Below are 15,878 nucleotides of genomic sequence, written 5' to 3' on the forward strand. Positions count from 1 at the left end.
GTGATTATGTAATTATTTCACTCCAGCAGCTTGATTTGGCAACCTTAATAGTGTTCTGTATAAGTTGGTTTTTGATGTATAATAGATCATGTAGAATACATAAAATCTATTTTACAAATGTTCTGGGCAGTTTGTAACTGATTATTAGGGCTTTTCCCTTATCCCTCTACTTATAAAGTCAAAGGCCTTATTGGCCACTTCTGCAGTTGTATAGGACTCAGTGGGAGCCATAACCTCATCCCTAACAACAGAAAATTGCTCTTCTGTATTTATTCATCTCATGCTGGGAATTGCCCTTTCCCAGTTTTGTAAACTTCTATTCCTAGCACTAGACTCGTACACGCTATCCAACATCAAAGTTGTATCATTGTTGTGTATAGAAAAAGCTGTCACTGGGCCAGGGCTTCACCTTGCTCATTCTAGGTATCAGCCAGGAGTAATATGGGGTCAGGGAGAGAATCCACAGTTTGGGGGAGATGGAGGAAATACTCTTCTGGCAGGTTATTTTAAATAATTGGCAGCTGTTTGAATCTGCTCAGGTATGAAATTGTAGAATTAATCTCGGAGGGAGAGATAAGTGGCAGCTGAGATTGTCAAAGAGGTATGGTGTGTGTGTGTGTGTGTGTGTGTCCATTACATGGATTTTGGGGAGAGGGATGGAGGACTGCAGTGAGGAATAGTTCCATTCAGGTTTTGTACTGTTGACAGTTTCAGTTTTATTTGCATGTTGATATGTCTTTCTGTCTTGTCAAGTAGAGTGTAAACTCTTCAGGGCAGGGACTGTCTCTTAATATATGATTCTACACTGCCTGAACAGTATGGCCACAGTTCTGTTTATTAGGCTCTTTAGGAGTCATCACAATAAACATAATTATATAGCTAGCCAGATCTTGTCACCACTGTGGCCCCCTTATGCCCGTCCCGCGGTATATGGGGTCCACCACAGGCCAGAGGAGAATTTCTCCACTACAGGAGCTGCCTAAGCCAATGTTAGCTAACCTGTGGCAGTCATTCTCATAGTCTCTAGAATAGGGAGCATGCCAGAGCCAGGACAATATGTTACAGGTATGAAAGAGAACACCTATAGCTCTTAAATCCATAAACAAATATAAGGAGGCTGTCATAAATGAAAGGAGGTGCTTAAAAGACACATTTGGGATCTGCTTCCCTTGACCAAGCCTCCTGCACTGCACCTTTGAGGAAACCCAAATACAGAATTTAATCCCAAATAAAAGCTGGTCAAAAACTGGAATTTCAATCCCACAGGAAAGTAAAATTTTCAGTGAAATAAAATGCTCTAAAAATATTTTGTTTGCACTGTATTAAAACATATTGTTTTCACTTCATCATTTCAGTGACGTTACAAATATAATTGATACAATAATCTGAAAACATTGATAATTTCCTGATGAAAAATGTGACAAAACAAATACATTCCATACACTGTTTCAATTTAGTCAGATCCATATTTTATGACAGAAAATTTTTGCATCGGTCTTGTAAAAATTCTGTGCATTGCATATAGATTACACTGTACTGCTATTTCACAAGCTCAAATGCTCACAAGTAAGTTACCGTCTTAATATATTGAAGAATTAAACTGAGAATTCTGACAGACCTATTGAGCTGAGATCGCATTTCACCCGTTCTGCCATCAAAGCCATAACTCAACCCAAAATTTAAAAGAATAAACAGTGCCTATTATTTCTTTTATTCTTTTCATATATTTCATTGGGTGATTCCTGACCTGGGAGTAATTTATGCTAATTACAGATAGTCATTTTACCAAAGGAAAAATCAGTATAATTTCCCTTGTGTCAAAGTATCATCTAGACGCTATTGGCATGTTTTGTTTTCTTCTCAGTAGTCCATGCTTCGATGATGTCACCCATCTCCATAACAAACAACAAATGTGAGTGGCACACTGTTTTCGGGTTATGGTAAGATATAACCAGCAGGAGCAATCTAAACACACATGCCATTTGACTACATGACAATCCAGGTGCATTACTTTAATCACCCAGCTTTGCTTAACTACTTCAAACTTTTACACTAATACTTCATGCACTGATTTATTTTGCATTCCCTAGTTCTGGTCCCATTTCTGTAGTATATTCTGTAGTATTTATTCTGAAGAATAGGAGCCTATATGAAAATTCAGATTAAAAAGTGAAACAATAAAAATATTAAAATCATAAGAAGACCACTAAGTTTTGTTAGCCGTATATGAAGGGCACGCAGCTACACCTCCTCCACCCAGTGCCAGTGAAGATTCAGTCTGCAAGAATATACTTTTGAACATCTTAGATATAGTTCTAGACACTACTCTAAAAAGTACCAAACAGTGATGGTGCTGAACAAACTAGTGGTCCCAAATCTCCTCCTCTTTCACTTGCACTAAAACTCATCGAGATGAAAAGGACTTGGTGTAAGTGTGACCATGGAGACACTGTATTTTTATAAATTTGGTCCTGACTTATTTTGCAACAACAATCTTCTCCTTGTAATGTACAAGGGCACAGGCTGTGAAGAAGACCACTAGGCTAGATGTCTGAGAACAGTGGCTTTAGTCAGAGGATTTCAATATTAATAGAAAAAAGTGGCATATCTATTATTTGAATCGTACCATCTGATCGTGCATTTAAAGCTCATGTTACAGTTCCTACCTATGAAGGGGCAGAGTGAAGATTGAATGCTCAGTTTTCACTTTGTGTTTCCTTCCTGTTAGGTGCCTAAGTGTGCAAAAGTAACACCACACTGACACTTTTTGCATTAGCTTATGGTCATGCTCTTGTCCCATCTTCTTAGGATTAAGGAAAGGAAAGCATAACAGAAGTTAAGGAGTACTTGCCTGCTAGGAGAGCAGATACAGCACATATCAGCCAGTTGCAAAATGACCATTATAGATTTTCTAGAAGATTTACCCCGCATTGCTCAAGCCCTTAACTCAATTATTTTTTGTTTTTCTTCTGGTATATCATTGCTCTGGGGTGGTGCTGGGGATGAGGGGGTCCAGTGTAAGGGCTGCCTCAGAAAGAGAGGCAACCACAGCCCACTTTCATCATAGCAGCTTAAGACCTGGTGAGAAGCACCGCTCCATGGCTGCTGCAGCTCCAGTGGGAACAGCAAGGGGAGGGTTGTATATCCACTGTTTGGGGCAGACCCAGGTTCATCTTCCCCATGCACTCCCCAGCCAGAGAGAGGAATGCAGCAAACTGCACGTTCCCTTCACTCCCTGACAAAGCAGGAACAACCAGCAATGTTCTCCTAAGAACTGGGGAGGGGGTAAATGTCCAGCACCCCCCACATCCTCCCTAAAGGCCACCTGGGGGCTGGGAAGCTTGGGGGCGAGGCGCACCCTCAGCCATACCGTTTCACATGCCTGGTGATTCTGTCTCTTTTCCATGTGGTTTTATGAGAAGCAATCCCATTCCAAGCATATCCCATTTTCCTGGCACAAGCAAACCCTCACCAGGCTTTAAGTTATGATAAGAGATAGTTGTATGCTAAGTTTGGAGATCCTAGCTCTCACCATTTAGGAGGAGGTCTTAAACAGGCAGACAGATGAACAGAAAGACAGAGCCTCTAAACCATAGTTGCTTGGGTCTGCCAAAGCCAAAGCTGTGCTAATGTGATATTGTGGACGTTAGGGCCCAGTTCCACACTAAGACCCTGTGAAATCCTATAAGCATGAGTGGCACATTGTAATTGTTAATTTAAAAAAATCATATTGACTTCATATAAACTTCTAATTCTGCTTCAGACAGGTTTTCAAAATTGATATTGAAATAAATAGCCTGGTTGTATGGCTGGTATGTAAAACACACGGAGTGGTGCTTTCCGTAAACTCTGGCATGCTGACCTGCTCAACTTCATGTTACACTAATAGCAATTTCAAAGTCTTCACAAAGCCTTGGCCTGATAACATTACAGGTCCCCTGAATCACAATGGAAATGAGTGGAACTTCTCTCAACAGCCATGCAGTAGTTCTATTTCCCACCCCCACTAACAATGCAGAATTAAAGTGCATTCTCACTGTTCCCTTCCCATTGTTGAGGAAAGGCAGTGTAAATAAACTTCTTGTTTTATTTTCTGCCTTTCCCCTTTGCCCTGCTAAGTACACAGGCTAATACACTCTCCTGCTCTCAGGCTACACTAAATATGGTAATGGTCAGTGTGTCAATAATCCCCCTGTTTAAGGGACCTACAACAGTAGTGATGTGACATTCTTTCTATCCACATGTCTAGCTGACGTCTGATGCTTAAAACAGAGCATGCTTTCATCCCTTCATGCATTGTCGTAACTCTCATGACGACTCTTAAAAGGTGCCTCAGCTAGTCAGAGAAACAGTCGCTGACCAAACACCATACTGCCTACTTGATTCAGCTTTCTTGAATGCCTAATTATTTCAACTTTTTATCGGCCTGACCAAACGGGACCATGTCGACCTTTGGCTACAGAAGAGAGCTTAGTAAATATGAATCGATTGATGAAGATGAACTCCTCGCTTCTCTGACTGATGAGGAACTAAAGGAACTGGAGAGAGAGCTGGAAGATATTGAGCCTGATCGCAATCTTCCAGTGGGGCAAAGACAAAAGAATCTAACAGAGAAAACTCCTACAGGAACTTTTAGTAGGGAGGCGTTGATGGCTTATTGGGAAAAAGAGACCAGAAAACTCCTGGAAAAAGAAAGACTGGGGGCATGTGAACAGGTAGGATTTTCAGAGCCCTGGATATATTCAGGTTCACTAGTCAATGATTTTCCATCATTTACCATTTTTTTGTCTTCTGATTGGCTAAAGTATTTTAAAGAAAAATGCTAGTAACAACATTTTGCTAGAATGCTGTAAATTGGTAAAAGCAATTTTTACCTTTGGTCTTGCAGTGGCTTAAAAACTTCGGTGGAAAAGAATCCTGTAGCATGCTAAGCAATTAGCATTAATGATTACATTAAGTCATAATATAACAAATGGTAGAAACGATTTTACAAAAAGTAAGTTTGTGGTTGTAGCCAATTACAAAAGTTACCTTTTTTGGAGTTAGTGGACCATTTTTTCCCCTCTTGTTAAATAATCAGTATTGGGCTTTTTTGGAGCAATAGGCTGAATGAATGATCATCAGGAAAAGAATTCTGAATTTTAGCAAGGGAGAGATGGGGAAAAAAAGTGCAGGAGAACTCACTGGCCAGATAATTCGTGGGCTTCAACCCAGTATAACTCCAGTGCAGTCAATGGAATTAAGCTGATTTACACCAGCTGAGAATCTGGCCTACTATCTATGTGTTATCTTATCAAAACACAGCTGGAGGAATTTGTAAGCATAGGGGCCTGGAGTTGGTATTCAGTCAATCAACATATTAATAGAGCACTCATCATGCAATCTATCCCAGGGTGCTTTACATAAATAGTAACAATAGGTGCTGGTTGCTTAGAGCAGTATAACTGTGTAATAATAATTAATGGCTTAGTCCTGTGAGGTACTCAGCACCCTCAATTCCCAATGACTTCAATGTGGGTTGAGGCTATCCAGCACCTTGCGGAAACTGCTGTCAGGATTAAACATTATAAAAGGCACTTTTTAAAAAATACCTGGGCTGTAACTTTCAAAGTACAGGATGGGGTGTTAGCTGCATGTATGCCAGTAATTTTGCCGCTAACATTCCATACCATGCTCTGGTGATTAAGAACCCAACTCTGCCAATCTTGATTTTAGATTATGCTAACGTTGAAAAAAGTGTGTTCTCAGTGCAGGTTAGCTGATCAGTGCTAACTTGGATTAACAGCATTGAAGATGTGGCAATTTGGCTTTTATTTTGGATGGGCAGCTCAAGACAAAGTCCTTATGGCAATGTAGATTTGAACTCAAGCTGCAAAGTTGCTGTCTTCACTGCTATTTTAATCTGAGTTAGCTAGTGTGAGTTAGCTGACCAGAGCCTCTGTGTAAGCAAATGCAACCACCGTTATACACTAAGCACTAGGCCACACAGCCTTAGATATTAGAGTCGGGTGACCATCTGTCCTGTATTGGGCAGGACGGTCCCACATTTGGGACACCAAAAAGGCTTCCCTACTTATTTTTAAAAAGGGACAAGTTGCCTTGTATTTGGGCCCTCCAACTGCTGACCTTTTCTGCCAGCAGCTGCACAGGTGCAGCTGGTGGCTGGAGAGTAGGTAGGTCACTTCCCTGAGCCTCAGGGAAGCAGGGGCAGTGTGGGCGGCAGCTGCTTCCCTACTGCTTCCCCATGGCTCCTGAGAAGGGCTGGTGGCTGCTGTTTTCCTGCGGCTCCTGGAGAGTGCTGTCAGCTGCCACTTCCCCAGGGCTCCTGCTTCCCTGGGGCTTGGGGAGGGCCGGTGGCTGCCACCTTCTTCATGGCTCCCCTGGGCTTGGTGACACTGGGAGGAGCTGCTCCTCCCCCGCATACCTCCCTGTCCTGTATTCAGGACAGGGAGATATGTCACCCTTCATTAGACCCTACGTACTTCTGATATGGACAGGAAAGCCAAGCCAGCCTTTTGCTTTTTTCAACTGCATTTTCAACTCACAACCAGGCAGACATGAGAAACAGACAGAGAAGTCCTAGCTTGGGCATCCCTCCCCAAAAGCAGGATTTCTGACTTGGCAGCAATCTGAATCCCAAATAGCAATACAGGGTTAACCTTCGGTAGGAGCCTAGCTCTGGAGGGGACAGAGCTACATGTCAACACCCTGCCATGGCATGTCTGTAAAGTGCAATCTGAGGGTGAAATCTTCCCCACATTGAAGGCAACAACCAAAGGCATGATCTCAGTGAGATGGCAATTTCACCCTCAGTGTCTGTAACAATTGCACATTCAAGATGGGGGGAACTAGCCACTGGAGAATTAAAAGAAGAGTTTGCAATGATAAAATGACTGCTAATGCTTATTGTCAGTGTGAAATAAAAATATGGATGCTATATGAAAAAGAATTGAATTCCCCCAACTTCAAACACATTTCCAGCAGGGTTTCTTTTTACACTAAACTTCTAAAGTCACTGAAGAATATCAGCCATCAGTTACAATCAGTGCATTAGTGAGTGAATGAAATAAATGACTAAGCAGAAAAACATGCAGGAATCAAAGGGGATGTTCTATGCTACAGACATATTCTCAACTTTTAAACTTGTCTGCAGTACACTAAAGTTATAGATCTTGGTCTTGAACCCATAACGGGTGCTACTGAGGCAGTGGCACTGCAGGATTTTCTGAGTGGTGAGGGGCCTGTCAGCACAGAGTTTATTTTAGAATCAGGGCAATCCTGCAATAGTCACCTGTTTTGAGTTTCCAGTGACTCACACCAAGGGGTTGTAAGACTGGGCCCATGCTTTGTTGCCCAGAGACCTTTTTTACCTCCATAGTCAAGTTTGAAGTAGGGAGCTAGTGTAGACAAGCCCACAGTGAGTGCAGGGAGCAGGAGCAATGCTGGTAGGTGTATGCAGACTCCTGTGCCCCCCCAATCACCACTGAATTAGCAAAAGTAAAGTTACGTAGGGATTTAACCACTGATGTGTGGGCAGAGGTTGCCATTTTATCAACTATTTCTGGTAGTTTAGTAACCGTTTTAGTAACTATTTCTGAGTTAGCTAGTGTGAGTTAGCCGACCAGAGCATCTGTGTAAGCAAAGGCAGCCACCATCATACACGGAAAAAGTAAAAAGTCAAACCCAGCATCTCTGTAAGTGTTTTGCATGGGCCCCATCCTTAGGTGATATTTTACAAGGATTGACACATTCAACTAAATAAAGCAGCCCTTGCAGAGCACCTGTTTTTCACCCAGAATTGTAATCAGAATTCAGGATTATGGTTAGATCAGTTTACCAGGCTAAAAAATTAATAGGGGAGAGCCAGGCCTGCCAATGGGCGAGGAGCAAAAGGGTCAGCTGCCCTGGGGTCTGGCAAAAAGGACCTGGGGATCCCAGCTACCCCCACTGCTATGGGAGAGTTTGTAAGTAGATTTGGCATGTTGATCCCATTGCAACTTCGAACATGTTAAAGCATTAAAGAGACACTAGAGTAACATTATGGAGACTGTTTTCACAGTCTAAGTGTCCATGCCCAAAAATGTGCATCCAAACTCTTGGACAGATTCAGTATTAGTCCACTTCTTTTTTTTTCCTTCGAATTTTCAAGTGCAAATGGTATTTATGTGTGCAATTAGGCACCCATTTAGCTGATTTGGACACATAAATATCATTTGTATATGAAGTCTGAGTTCTGGACCATGCAAAAATTTGGTTAACTAAACTCTGTCATTAAATAGGGGCATGTAATTTTGCTTGTAAAAAAATGTAGTCATGGTTTGTGGTCACTCTGGAAGTCATAGCACAGGTTGAACTTCTCTAGTCCATCACTCTGTCATCCAGCAACATCCATAATTAGTTAGCTGGAAGACCACTTATCATGGGTGTGGCCAAGTTTCCTGGAGTCCCATAAAGTTTGTTTACAGACACCTGTCCTGGCTCTCAGTGTTCTGTGTTATTATTTAGCTGTAATTTACATCTAAGTGATTCTAAGAGCCCAGTAAGCAGTGGAAGTGTTGGTAATGCTGCTAGACAGTATTGACTTCCAGCGTTGCAGGAAATTCTTTCATTTGGCACTGGTCAGGTCCCAAGGATGCTGGAATAGAGAGGTTCAACCTGTATTATATATCTGTCTGAGTGAAACCCACACAAGCAAGGAAATTCAGATGGGGGAAATCCATCTGATATTCCACTGTAAATATATGAACTAATGGGTAATTTTATGTACATTTGTGTTGCAGTGTCATTGGCTAGCTCTTCCATTGGTCTAAATCAACTTAGCTTCTTTGACTTCAGTAGACTACTCCATTTGATGTCAAGGATTTGATCTTGAGAAAGGGGAGGACATTTTTAAAAATATCAGATCAGATGAGATTTTTCAGCTCTCTAAAATTCCCATGCTTCTGTCTAATTTAAATGTTTAAATTTAATTTCATATAATTTAAGTATAATCACTGTTGGGGAAATGAAAGTAAAACTCAATATTTTGCTATCATATTTAACACCAAAACCTACATTCCTGTTCAGGATTCAAAGCAAGAAGACAACAACTCAGAAGAAATTGAGGAAGAATATTTCAAAGGAACTAACAGTAAAATTTCTGAGGAGGTATACACGGAAGAGGAGGAAGAAGAAGAGGAGGAAAAAGCAGAAGAAACAGAAGGGGGTGAAGAAGAAGAAGGAGGAGAAAGTGATGAAGATGACTCAGAGGAAAAGGAAAACTTTGCGACTTGTGAAAGGACTGGAACTTTTGAAAGTGGCAGGAGTTCTGATCATTCTAAACACAAGAAATGCAACAGCCAGAAGGAAAATGAAAATATCATGAATGGTGATGACACAGACGACACAAGTTTTAGAACAGGTGCCACCCAACTTTGTGGAAACCCAACAGTGATTGAGGATACTTTGGAAAAAGTTAGGAACAATGACCCTGACACCACTGAAGTCAACTTAAATAACATTGAAAACATCACCATACAGATGCTTACACATTTTGCGCAAGCCCTCAAAAATAACACAGTGGTTAAGATGTTCAGTTTGGCCAACACTCGTGCTGATGATAATGCAGCAATTGCTATTGCTGGGATGTTAAAAGTGAATCAGTATATAACAAGTCTGAATGTTGATTCAAATTTTATCACCGGCAAAGGGATACTGGCCATCATGAGAGCTTTACAGCATAACAAGATTTTAACAGAACTACGGTTCCACAACCAACGGCATATCATGGGCAGTCAGGTTGAAATGGACATTGTTAAACTGTTAAAAGAAAATACCACACTGCTTAAGCTAGGGTACCATTTTGAGCTTGCTGGACCAAGAATGAGTATGACAAGTATCCTCACAAGAAACATGGATAAACAGCGGCAAAAACGTATGCAGGAGCAAAAGCAGCAGGAGTCTGGTTGTAATGGAGCTCTCAATCCAAAGACCAAAGCCTTGCAGAAAGGAACTCCTGGGTCCTCACCTTATGCATCACCAAAGAGCTCACCTTGGTCCTCTCCAAAACTCCCTAAGAAAGCTGAGCCTGCCAAAAGCCAGCCTCCAGCTCCTCCACCACCCCCTCCTCCACCTCCACCTCCACCTCCCCCACCACCTTCTTCTCCTCCTTCAGTTGTTCCAGAGAAGAAGGCCCCAAGCAGGAATATTGCTGAAGTCATCAAACAACAGGAGAGCTCCAAGAATGTCATAAAAAATGGACACAAGAAGAAAAAAGGCAAAAAAAGTAAAAAACATGAGAATAGCATATTGAAAGAAATTAAGAATTCCTTGAGATCGGTCTCAGACAAGAAGTCAGAAGAAGGATCACGACCCTCTACCCGGCCCTCCACCCCACAAATGTCTCTCCATGATAGCCTTATGGAAGCAATTCGGGGAAGCAGCATAAAACAGTTAAAGCGGGTAAGTAAGCACCATATTTAGGTGACTGATTATGGCTCAAATACAGAACAATCCAAAACATACACCATGAATTTTAAAACATAGATATTGAATATAAGACTACAGTTTGAGAAATATCAGCATAGGTACACATTTGGGAACAGACTGACATTTGAACCTGCTTTAGTGACTATGCTTTCCATTTTAATTTGAGCTCAGTTTTGACAGAATCCAAGCTGCTGACCAAATTCATGTTCAGATTTCTTGGGGTTCAGGGTTCACAGTAGAGGGTCTCTGGAAGAGTGAGTATAGCAAGCAGTGAGCCAGAGGTGAAATTTGGCCACCTTCTTTTTCAACAAAGCGTCCCTGCGGAATTGAATTGTGAAATGTGCTTGATTTCTTAATTTCTAAGACACCTCAACCTGACACCTTTTATGTAGCATTAATCTATGAAAGAAGAGATGGGAATGGCTGCATGGGCTATAGGCTTGGCTAGACCTTTTCTGATGGGATTGTACTCATGTTGGCTAGCTCCTCCTGCCACCCATGTAGCCACAGCTACACTGCTATTTTTAGTGCACTAGTTCAATGGAAGTTAGCATGGGTATGTCTATCTGAGGTGGAAATTACACCTCAAGGTCCAATGTAAATGTCTTCTCCACAGAGTGAATGAGTGTTCTTTTCAATGTGTGTAAGGGCATGCATGTACTATGGCAACAGGCACCATAGAAATGTATGTAAATTACTATCATACTAAATAAGCACAATATGCAGATCAATAGACCATGCTGTTTTTTCTTTTCCATCTAGTACTGTAAATGTAATGAGAAAACCCCCACTATCTTGTAGGTGGAAGTTCCAGAAGCTCTTCGATGAAAGCATGGAATATAGAAGAATCAATGCTCTACTGTGTCAAGGGAGAGTTACCGAGTTGTTCAATTATGGTAAATAGACTATATTGTGAGCGGCTTCTAAAGTGCACTCTTAGAATTGAAATATTTTTTTTCTTTTTAAGGAGATAGACTATTAAACATTAAACAGTGCTTTAACAATGCATAAGCTTTTCTAATCTGTAAATATGGAAATAAAACTTTTTTTATTTAACAATGATTTCTATTGGGAAAATAGATGTTTATTTAGACATTCTTTTCAATATTTGATTGCACATCACTGGGCATGTTCTTTACATTGAGATGTAATTGTTTAGTGATCTATGTTTTTTTCTCTTTTTCTATTAATATACAATAAATGTGGTTTGAAGTTTTTAAGCAACCAAAACAACTATAGTCCCAGGTTTCTGTGAGTACAATGCAGTCAGGTGTTCAAGTACAGATATGTCATTGGTTAGACATCCAGTTACTGCGGTGAAGATGTTGGTATAAAGGTCTAGTGGTCTGATTTTGTAGAATTGTGTCATGCACACAGCATCCATTGACTTCAGTAAGATTTTCAGGTGCTCAGCACCTTTGAAAATCCAGGTATATGTGTAGAAGCCATTTTAAAAACAACAACAACAACAAACAAGATTCTTACTGAAAGTATCAGTTGGAACTTAATCTATAACAAAATAATTATGTTGTAAAGCAAATGTTAGACAGACTCCATGTAGAATAGTGTGCAGTGTGCTGATCACCGTACCTAAGAAAGCACATTATAGTCCCAGAAAAGGTGCAATGTTTGGAAGCAAAGATAACAGGTAGTAGAAACCTAAATTATGGTTTTTGCTATCTTATACAAATACAAGCTAATACATTTGGCATGAAGAGAGAGGAGGAATAATCCCAGAGATTCAGTGGGATGGAAAAGCTGGCTAGTGATAAATCAGAAAAAGACCACCAGATTCTGGAGACTGACCTAAAGCGGGTATGATATGGCCATTTCGAAGTTTACCAATGAAGAGCTGAAATGCAGTGCTTCATTAGCATGCAGGCGGCCGCGGTGCTTCAAAATTGAAGCAGCTCGCCACCGCATGGCTTGTCCCGACAGGGCTCCTTTTCGAAAGGACTGCGCCTACTTCGAAGTTCCCTTATTCCCATGAACATATGACTTCGAAGTAGGCAGGGTCCTTTCCAAAAGGAGCCCCGTCGGGATGAGCTTCACGGCGGCGAGCCACATCAATTTCGAAGAACCGCGGCCGCCCGCATGCTAATGAAGTGCTGAATATGCATTTCAGCGCTTCATTAGTGAACTTTGAAATGGCCATTTGGGGCTAGTGTAGACGTAGTCCATGGTGACTGAGCCAACAAAGTTTTGAGATCTGTGCAACAGAGGTGTCACATCACAGACAACATAGTGGAAAGTCCCTCTCAATGCAACAATGGTGAGTCTATCTCTAGAATATTAGTTACCTTTCTGTGTTCCTCAGCTATCAGAAACACTATGATAATTTGGCAGGAATTCTGAGAAACTTAGTGTGGCATGAAGTTCAAAGATATATGTGAGTTTATCAGGAAAACAAACTACTAAATATGTTTCTTATGTTTCAACATTAAATAATATCTATTCTACCTCTTTGTATTAGAAGGACATAAGCACAACTTAAGAAAATAATTGTTTATGTTGGCCCAAGAAAATATAATTAACTGAAATTGAAAAAAAAATAAATGTAAGCTGAAGATCTGGAAGTATTCTTAAAATATAATGTATCCCTCTTAGGGAGGAGATGAAAAACACAGGTTGCTTGAGTTAAATATAGAAGGGATGAAGCAAACAATACTATGTTGTAGACCAGCATTTCCTAAACTTAAAACATTTGCATACCCCTTTTGGTACTTCAGCCTTATTGCCTCCCAGGGCTTATCTCCTGATTTTTAGTAATTTACTTTCTGCTGCATGCTCCTTGAAATGCTTTCGCGTACCACCGGTGCTATGTGTACTGCACTTTGGGAAACACTGTTGTAGACAAAACCTGTACATTGGTCAAGGGACAGAACACATAAACTAATGGCTCTTTTCTATTTCTAGTTGCTTTTATATTACCAAGTATAACCCATCAAAAGCAACTGATAGATGACTGAGGTGCCTTCCGTGACTTACTATGTTGTCTCATTGTCACAATAAGTATGGTCTGTCTGATTAGCCATTTTTTGGACACCTCTATGATTCTTCAGGCTTTTGAGGCCATGGCATAATCCACAGCCTCCCTCAAACCCATGGGGATTTGAAATCAGGATGCTTACAGGGTGCAAGCAATATGGCAACCTTACACTGGAATATAGACTGCAACCAGGAGGCGTTGAAGCCCAAGATCTTTTTTTACAAGAAACCCACTTCTGAAGTAAGTATGAGTTACAGCAAAGTGGGTGGTAAACATGGAGTGGCATGAAGTAGAAATGCAGGAATCAGGGAAATACTAATGCAGGAAGCTTGGAGGAAAAGATGTGGAGTCAGAAGGGGAAAAGGCAAGTAGTGTAAGACAATAGGGAGAGGGGAAAAAAAAGGAAAAAGGGAGAAAAAGGAACTTGTCTTCTTATACAAGTTAAGTACTAGCAGGTTGTTTAATATTCCTGCATGGTGCAGTGATGCACTATGTTCGTGCAGGTCAGTATTAGAGATATTGACTTGGTCAATATTTTACTACCTAATGGAAAGAAAGGTTAGGATGATTTCCCTGCTTTGATGAAGTTTGCTCTCTTTCTGTTGATGTTGCTAGCTTCTCCCGTCCATAGGTGGCTTACACATGAGGCTGGAGAGCAGTTCATTTGCATTTAATTAGATCTGCTAGCACCAAACAAGAGGCACAAATACATTCTGGGAGATGTTGTTTAGGTCGGAATGAGATGTGAGAGTTTATGTAAAGCCTCACTCTAGGTTACGTTACTGCCTGTTTTAAAATCTCCCAGGCAACAAGCAGCACCAGAAGCCTGTATTTTTTCTTGAGCCCATTTCCTGCTTCTAGGCTTAGTTTGCATTCTATATGACTCCCCTGAGTCATTAAAGTAGGCAGATAGTTTCCTCTAAAGGCTGACAGCCTCCTGTTTGACTACTGAAGAATGTGGTGTGTGGGTCAATGGTACTGTATCCAGTAGTCTGCTGTCTTGGAAGATGATTGTAGTACCTTCACAATGGCATCCCGCAATGCAACTATGTTCCTTATTTGCTTTCTGAGATTCATTGCAGGATGGTACTGCTGATGCATCTATGGAAGTACCTGTCCAATGACGCTCAAAGATAAGTAACACAAAGAAAGTACGTGCACAGTAAAAGGGGTCTGGTCTAGCAAACCTTTCCCTCTTGGAAACGACTGGATGGTCCACGTGGGGAAGAGCTGAAGTGAAAAGCTGATAAGGTAACCAAAATCGCTGTGCCCAGGCTAGAAAAGCCTGAGAAGCATCTAGGTGCAGAATTGCTGACTCACATGCTATACTCCAACAGGAATGCCCTACATTATATTTTCCTGTAGTCAGCCACTGAAAAGACTGAGCCACTGAAGAACAGAGACATTGCAGTTGCACGAATCAGAAAAACATAAGGACCAGATTCTGACACCCTTGCTGACACTGAGCAGTACCTTCCTCTGGCTGCATCTACACTGCAGCAATCTTTCAAAAAATCTGGAGCCATGAGGACTGCTCTTTTGAAAAAACGGACAATGGAGCATCTACACATGCTTTTTGGTTTTGAAAGAAGCTTTCAAAGGGAGCCACTTTTCCTGATCTGGGAGTGGAAGAGGGCTTCTGGAAGAAGAGACACATTCTTTTGATTTCAGATCAAAGGAGTGCATTTCGTGTATGCACGCTCCATGTGTACTTTCTAAAAAGGGCCTGATTTTCTGAAAGAACTTGCTAGTGTCTATACAGCCTCTGAGTGTGATTCCCATTGACGAGGTAATTGCCGTGCCAGTTCAAACCACATGTTAATGTGTCAAATTTGAATATAAATGACAGTTGTAAGGACTCCCTCAGTAAACGATTGTTAAAGTTCACTTTCAATAAAACACAGACTTTTGGGTCATTAACAGAAGGGCCCACTTTGAACCAGGACAGTAATTACCTGGCCCATTATAAGGACTCTTTTACATACTTTTTTATCGAACTCTTAACTTCCCCACCCCAAACCCTCCTCCTGCCGCCTCTCTGCTCTTTTGATTTGCCAAACTTGATAACAATTTTTCTGATTTGTCAACCTTGATAATAATTTTTGGACCTTTCTGATTTATATATTGAGTCTGTTCTGGTTTGGCTATGATCTGAGGAAGTGGGTCTGTTCCATGAAAGCTCATCACCTAATAAAGTGCTACTTCACCGCTTCGTCTTTTTTTTTTTCCCTGGGCAATAGTCATGGTTATCATGCTGCACTCTGCTCACGAGTGAGGAGTGTAACATGCAGATCCTGCTTGGGGCTGGGCACAAGTTCGACTTCCTGGCTTGAGAAGATTTGCCAAAAAAGATATGGCATACTCCAGAGCTAGAGCATCTCTGAGCCAGCAGATGAAACTGGTCACAGGCCAAAGGAGACCA

At 41.2% G+C, this 15,878-nt stretch overlaps 1 protein-coding gene and 1 long non-coding RNA gene across 2 annotated transcripts; both read left to right on the forward strand.

Annotated features, from left to right (window-relative positions):
• The first annotated feature begins 4,320 nt into the window (after positions 1–4,320).
• LMOD2 (leiomodin 2) lies at positions 4,321–11,700 on the forward strand. The gene is made up of 3 exons (XM_075015243.1): positions 4,321–4,715; positions 9,067–10,440; positions 11,269–11,700. Exons 1-3 carry the CDS (start codon positions 4,443–4,445, stop codon positions 11,293–11,295), a joined length of 1,674 nt encoding a protein of 557 aa, XP_074871344.1. The 5' UTR covers positions 4,321–4,442; the 3' UTR covers positions 11,296–11,700.
• A 719-nt stretch (positions 11,701–12,419) lies between these two features.
• On the forward strand, positions 12,420–15,331 carry LOC142023856 (uncharacterized). The gene is made up of 2 exons (XR_012648325.1): positions 12,420–14,707; positions 14,794–15,331. It is a non-coding gene; the product is annotated as an uncharacterized LOC142023856 (long non-coding RNA).
• Positions 15,332–15,878: the final 547 nt, after the last annotated feature.

This window comes from Carettochelys insculpta, chromosome 1 (genome assembly GCF_033958435.1).
Source record: "Carettochelys insculpta isolate YL-2023 chromosome 1, ASM3395843v1, whole genome shotgun sequence".
Classification (NCBI taxonomy): domain Eukaryota; kingdom Metazoa; phylum Chordata; order Testudines; family Carettochelyidae; genus Carettochelys; species Carettochelys insculpta.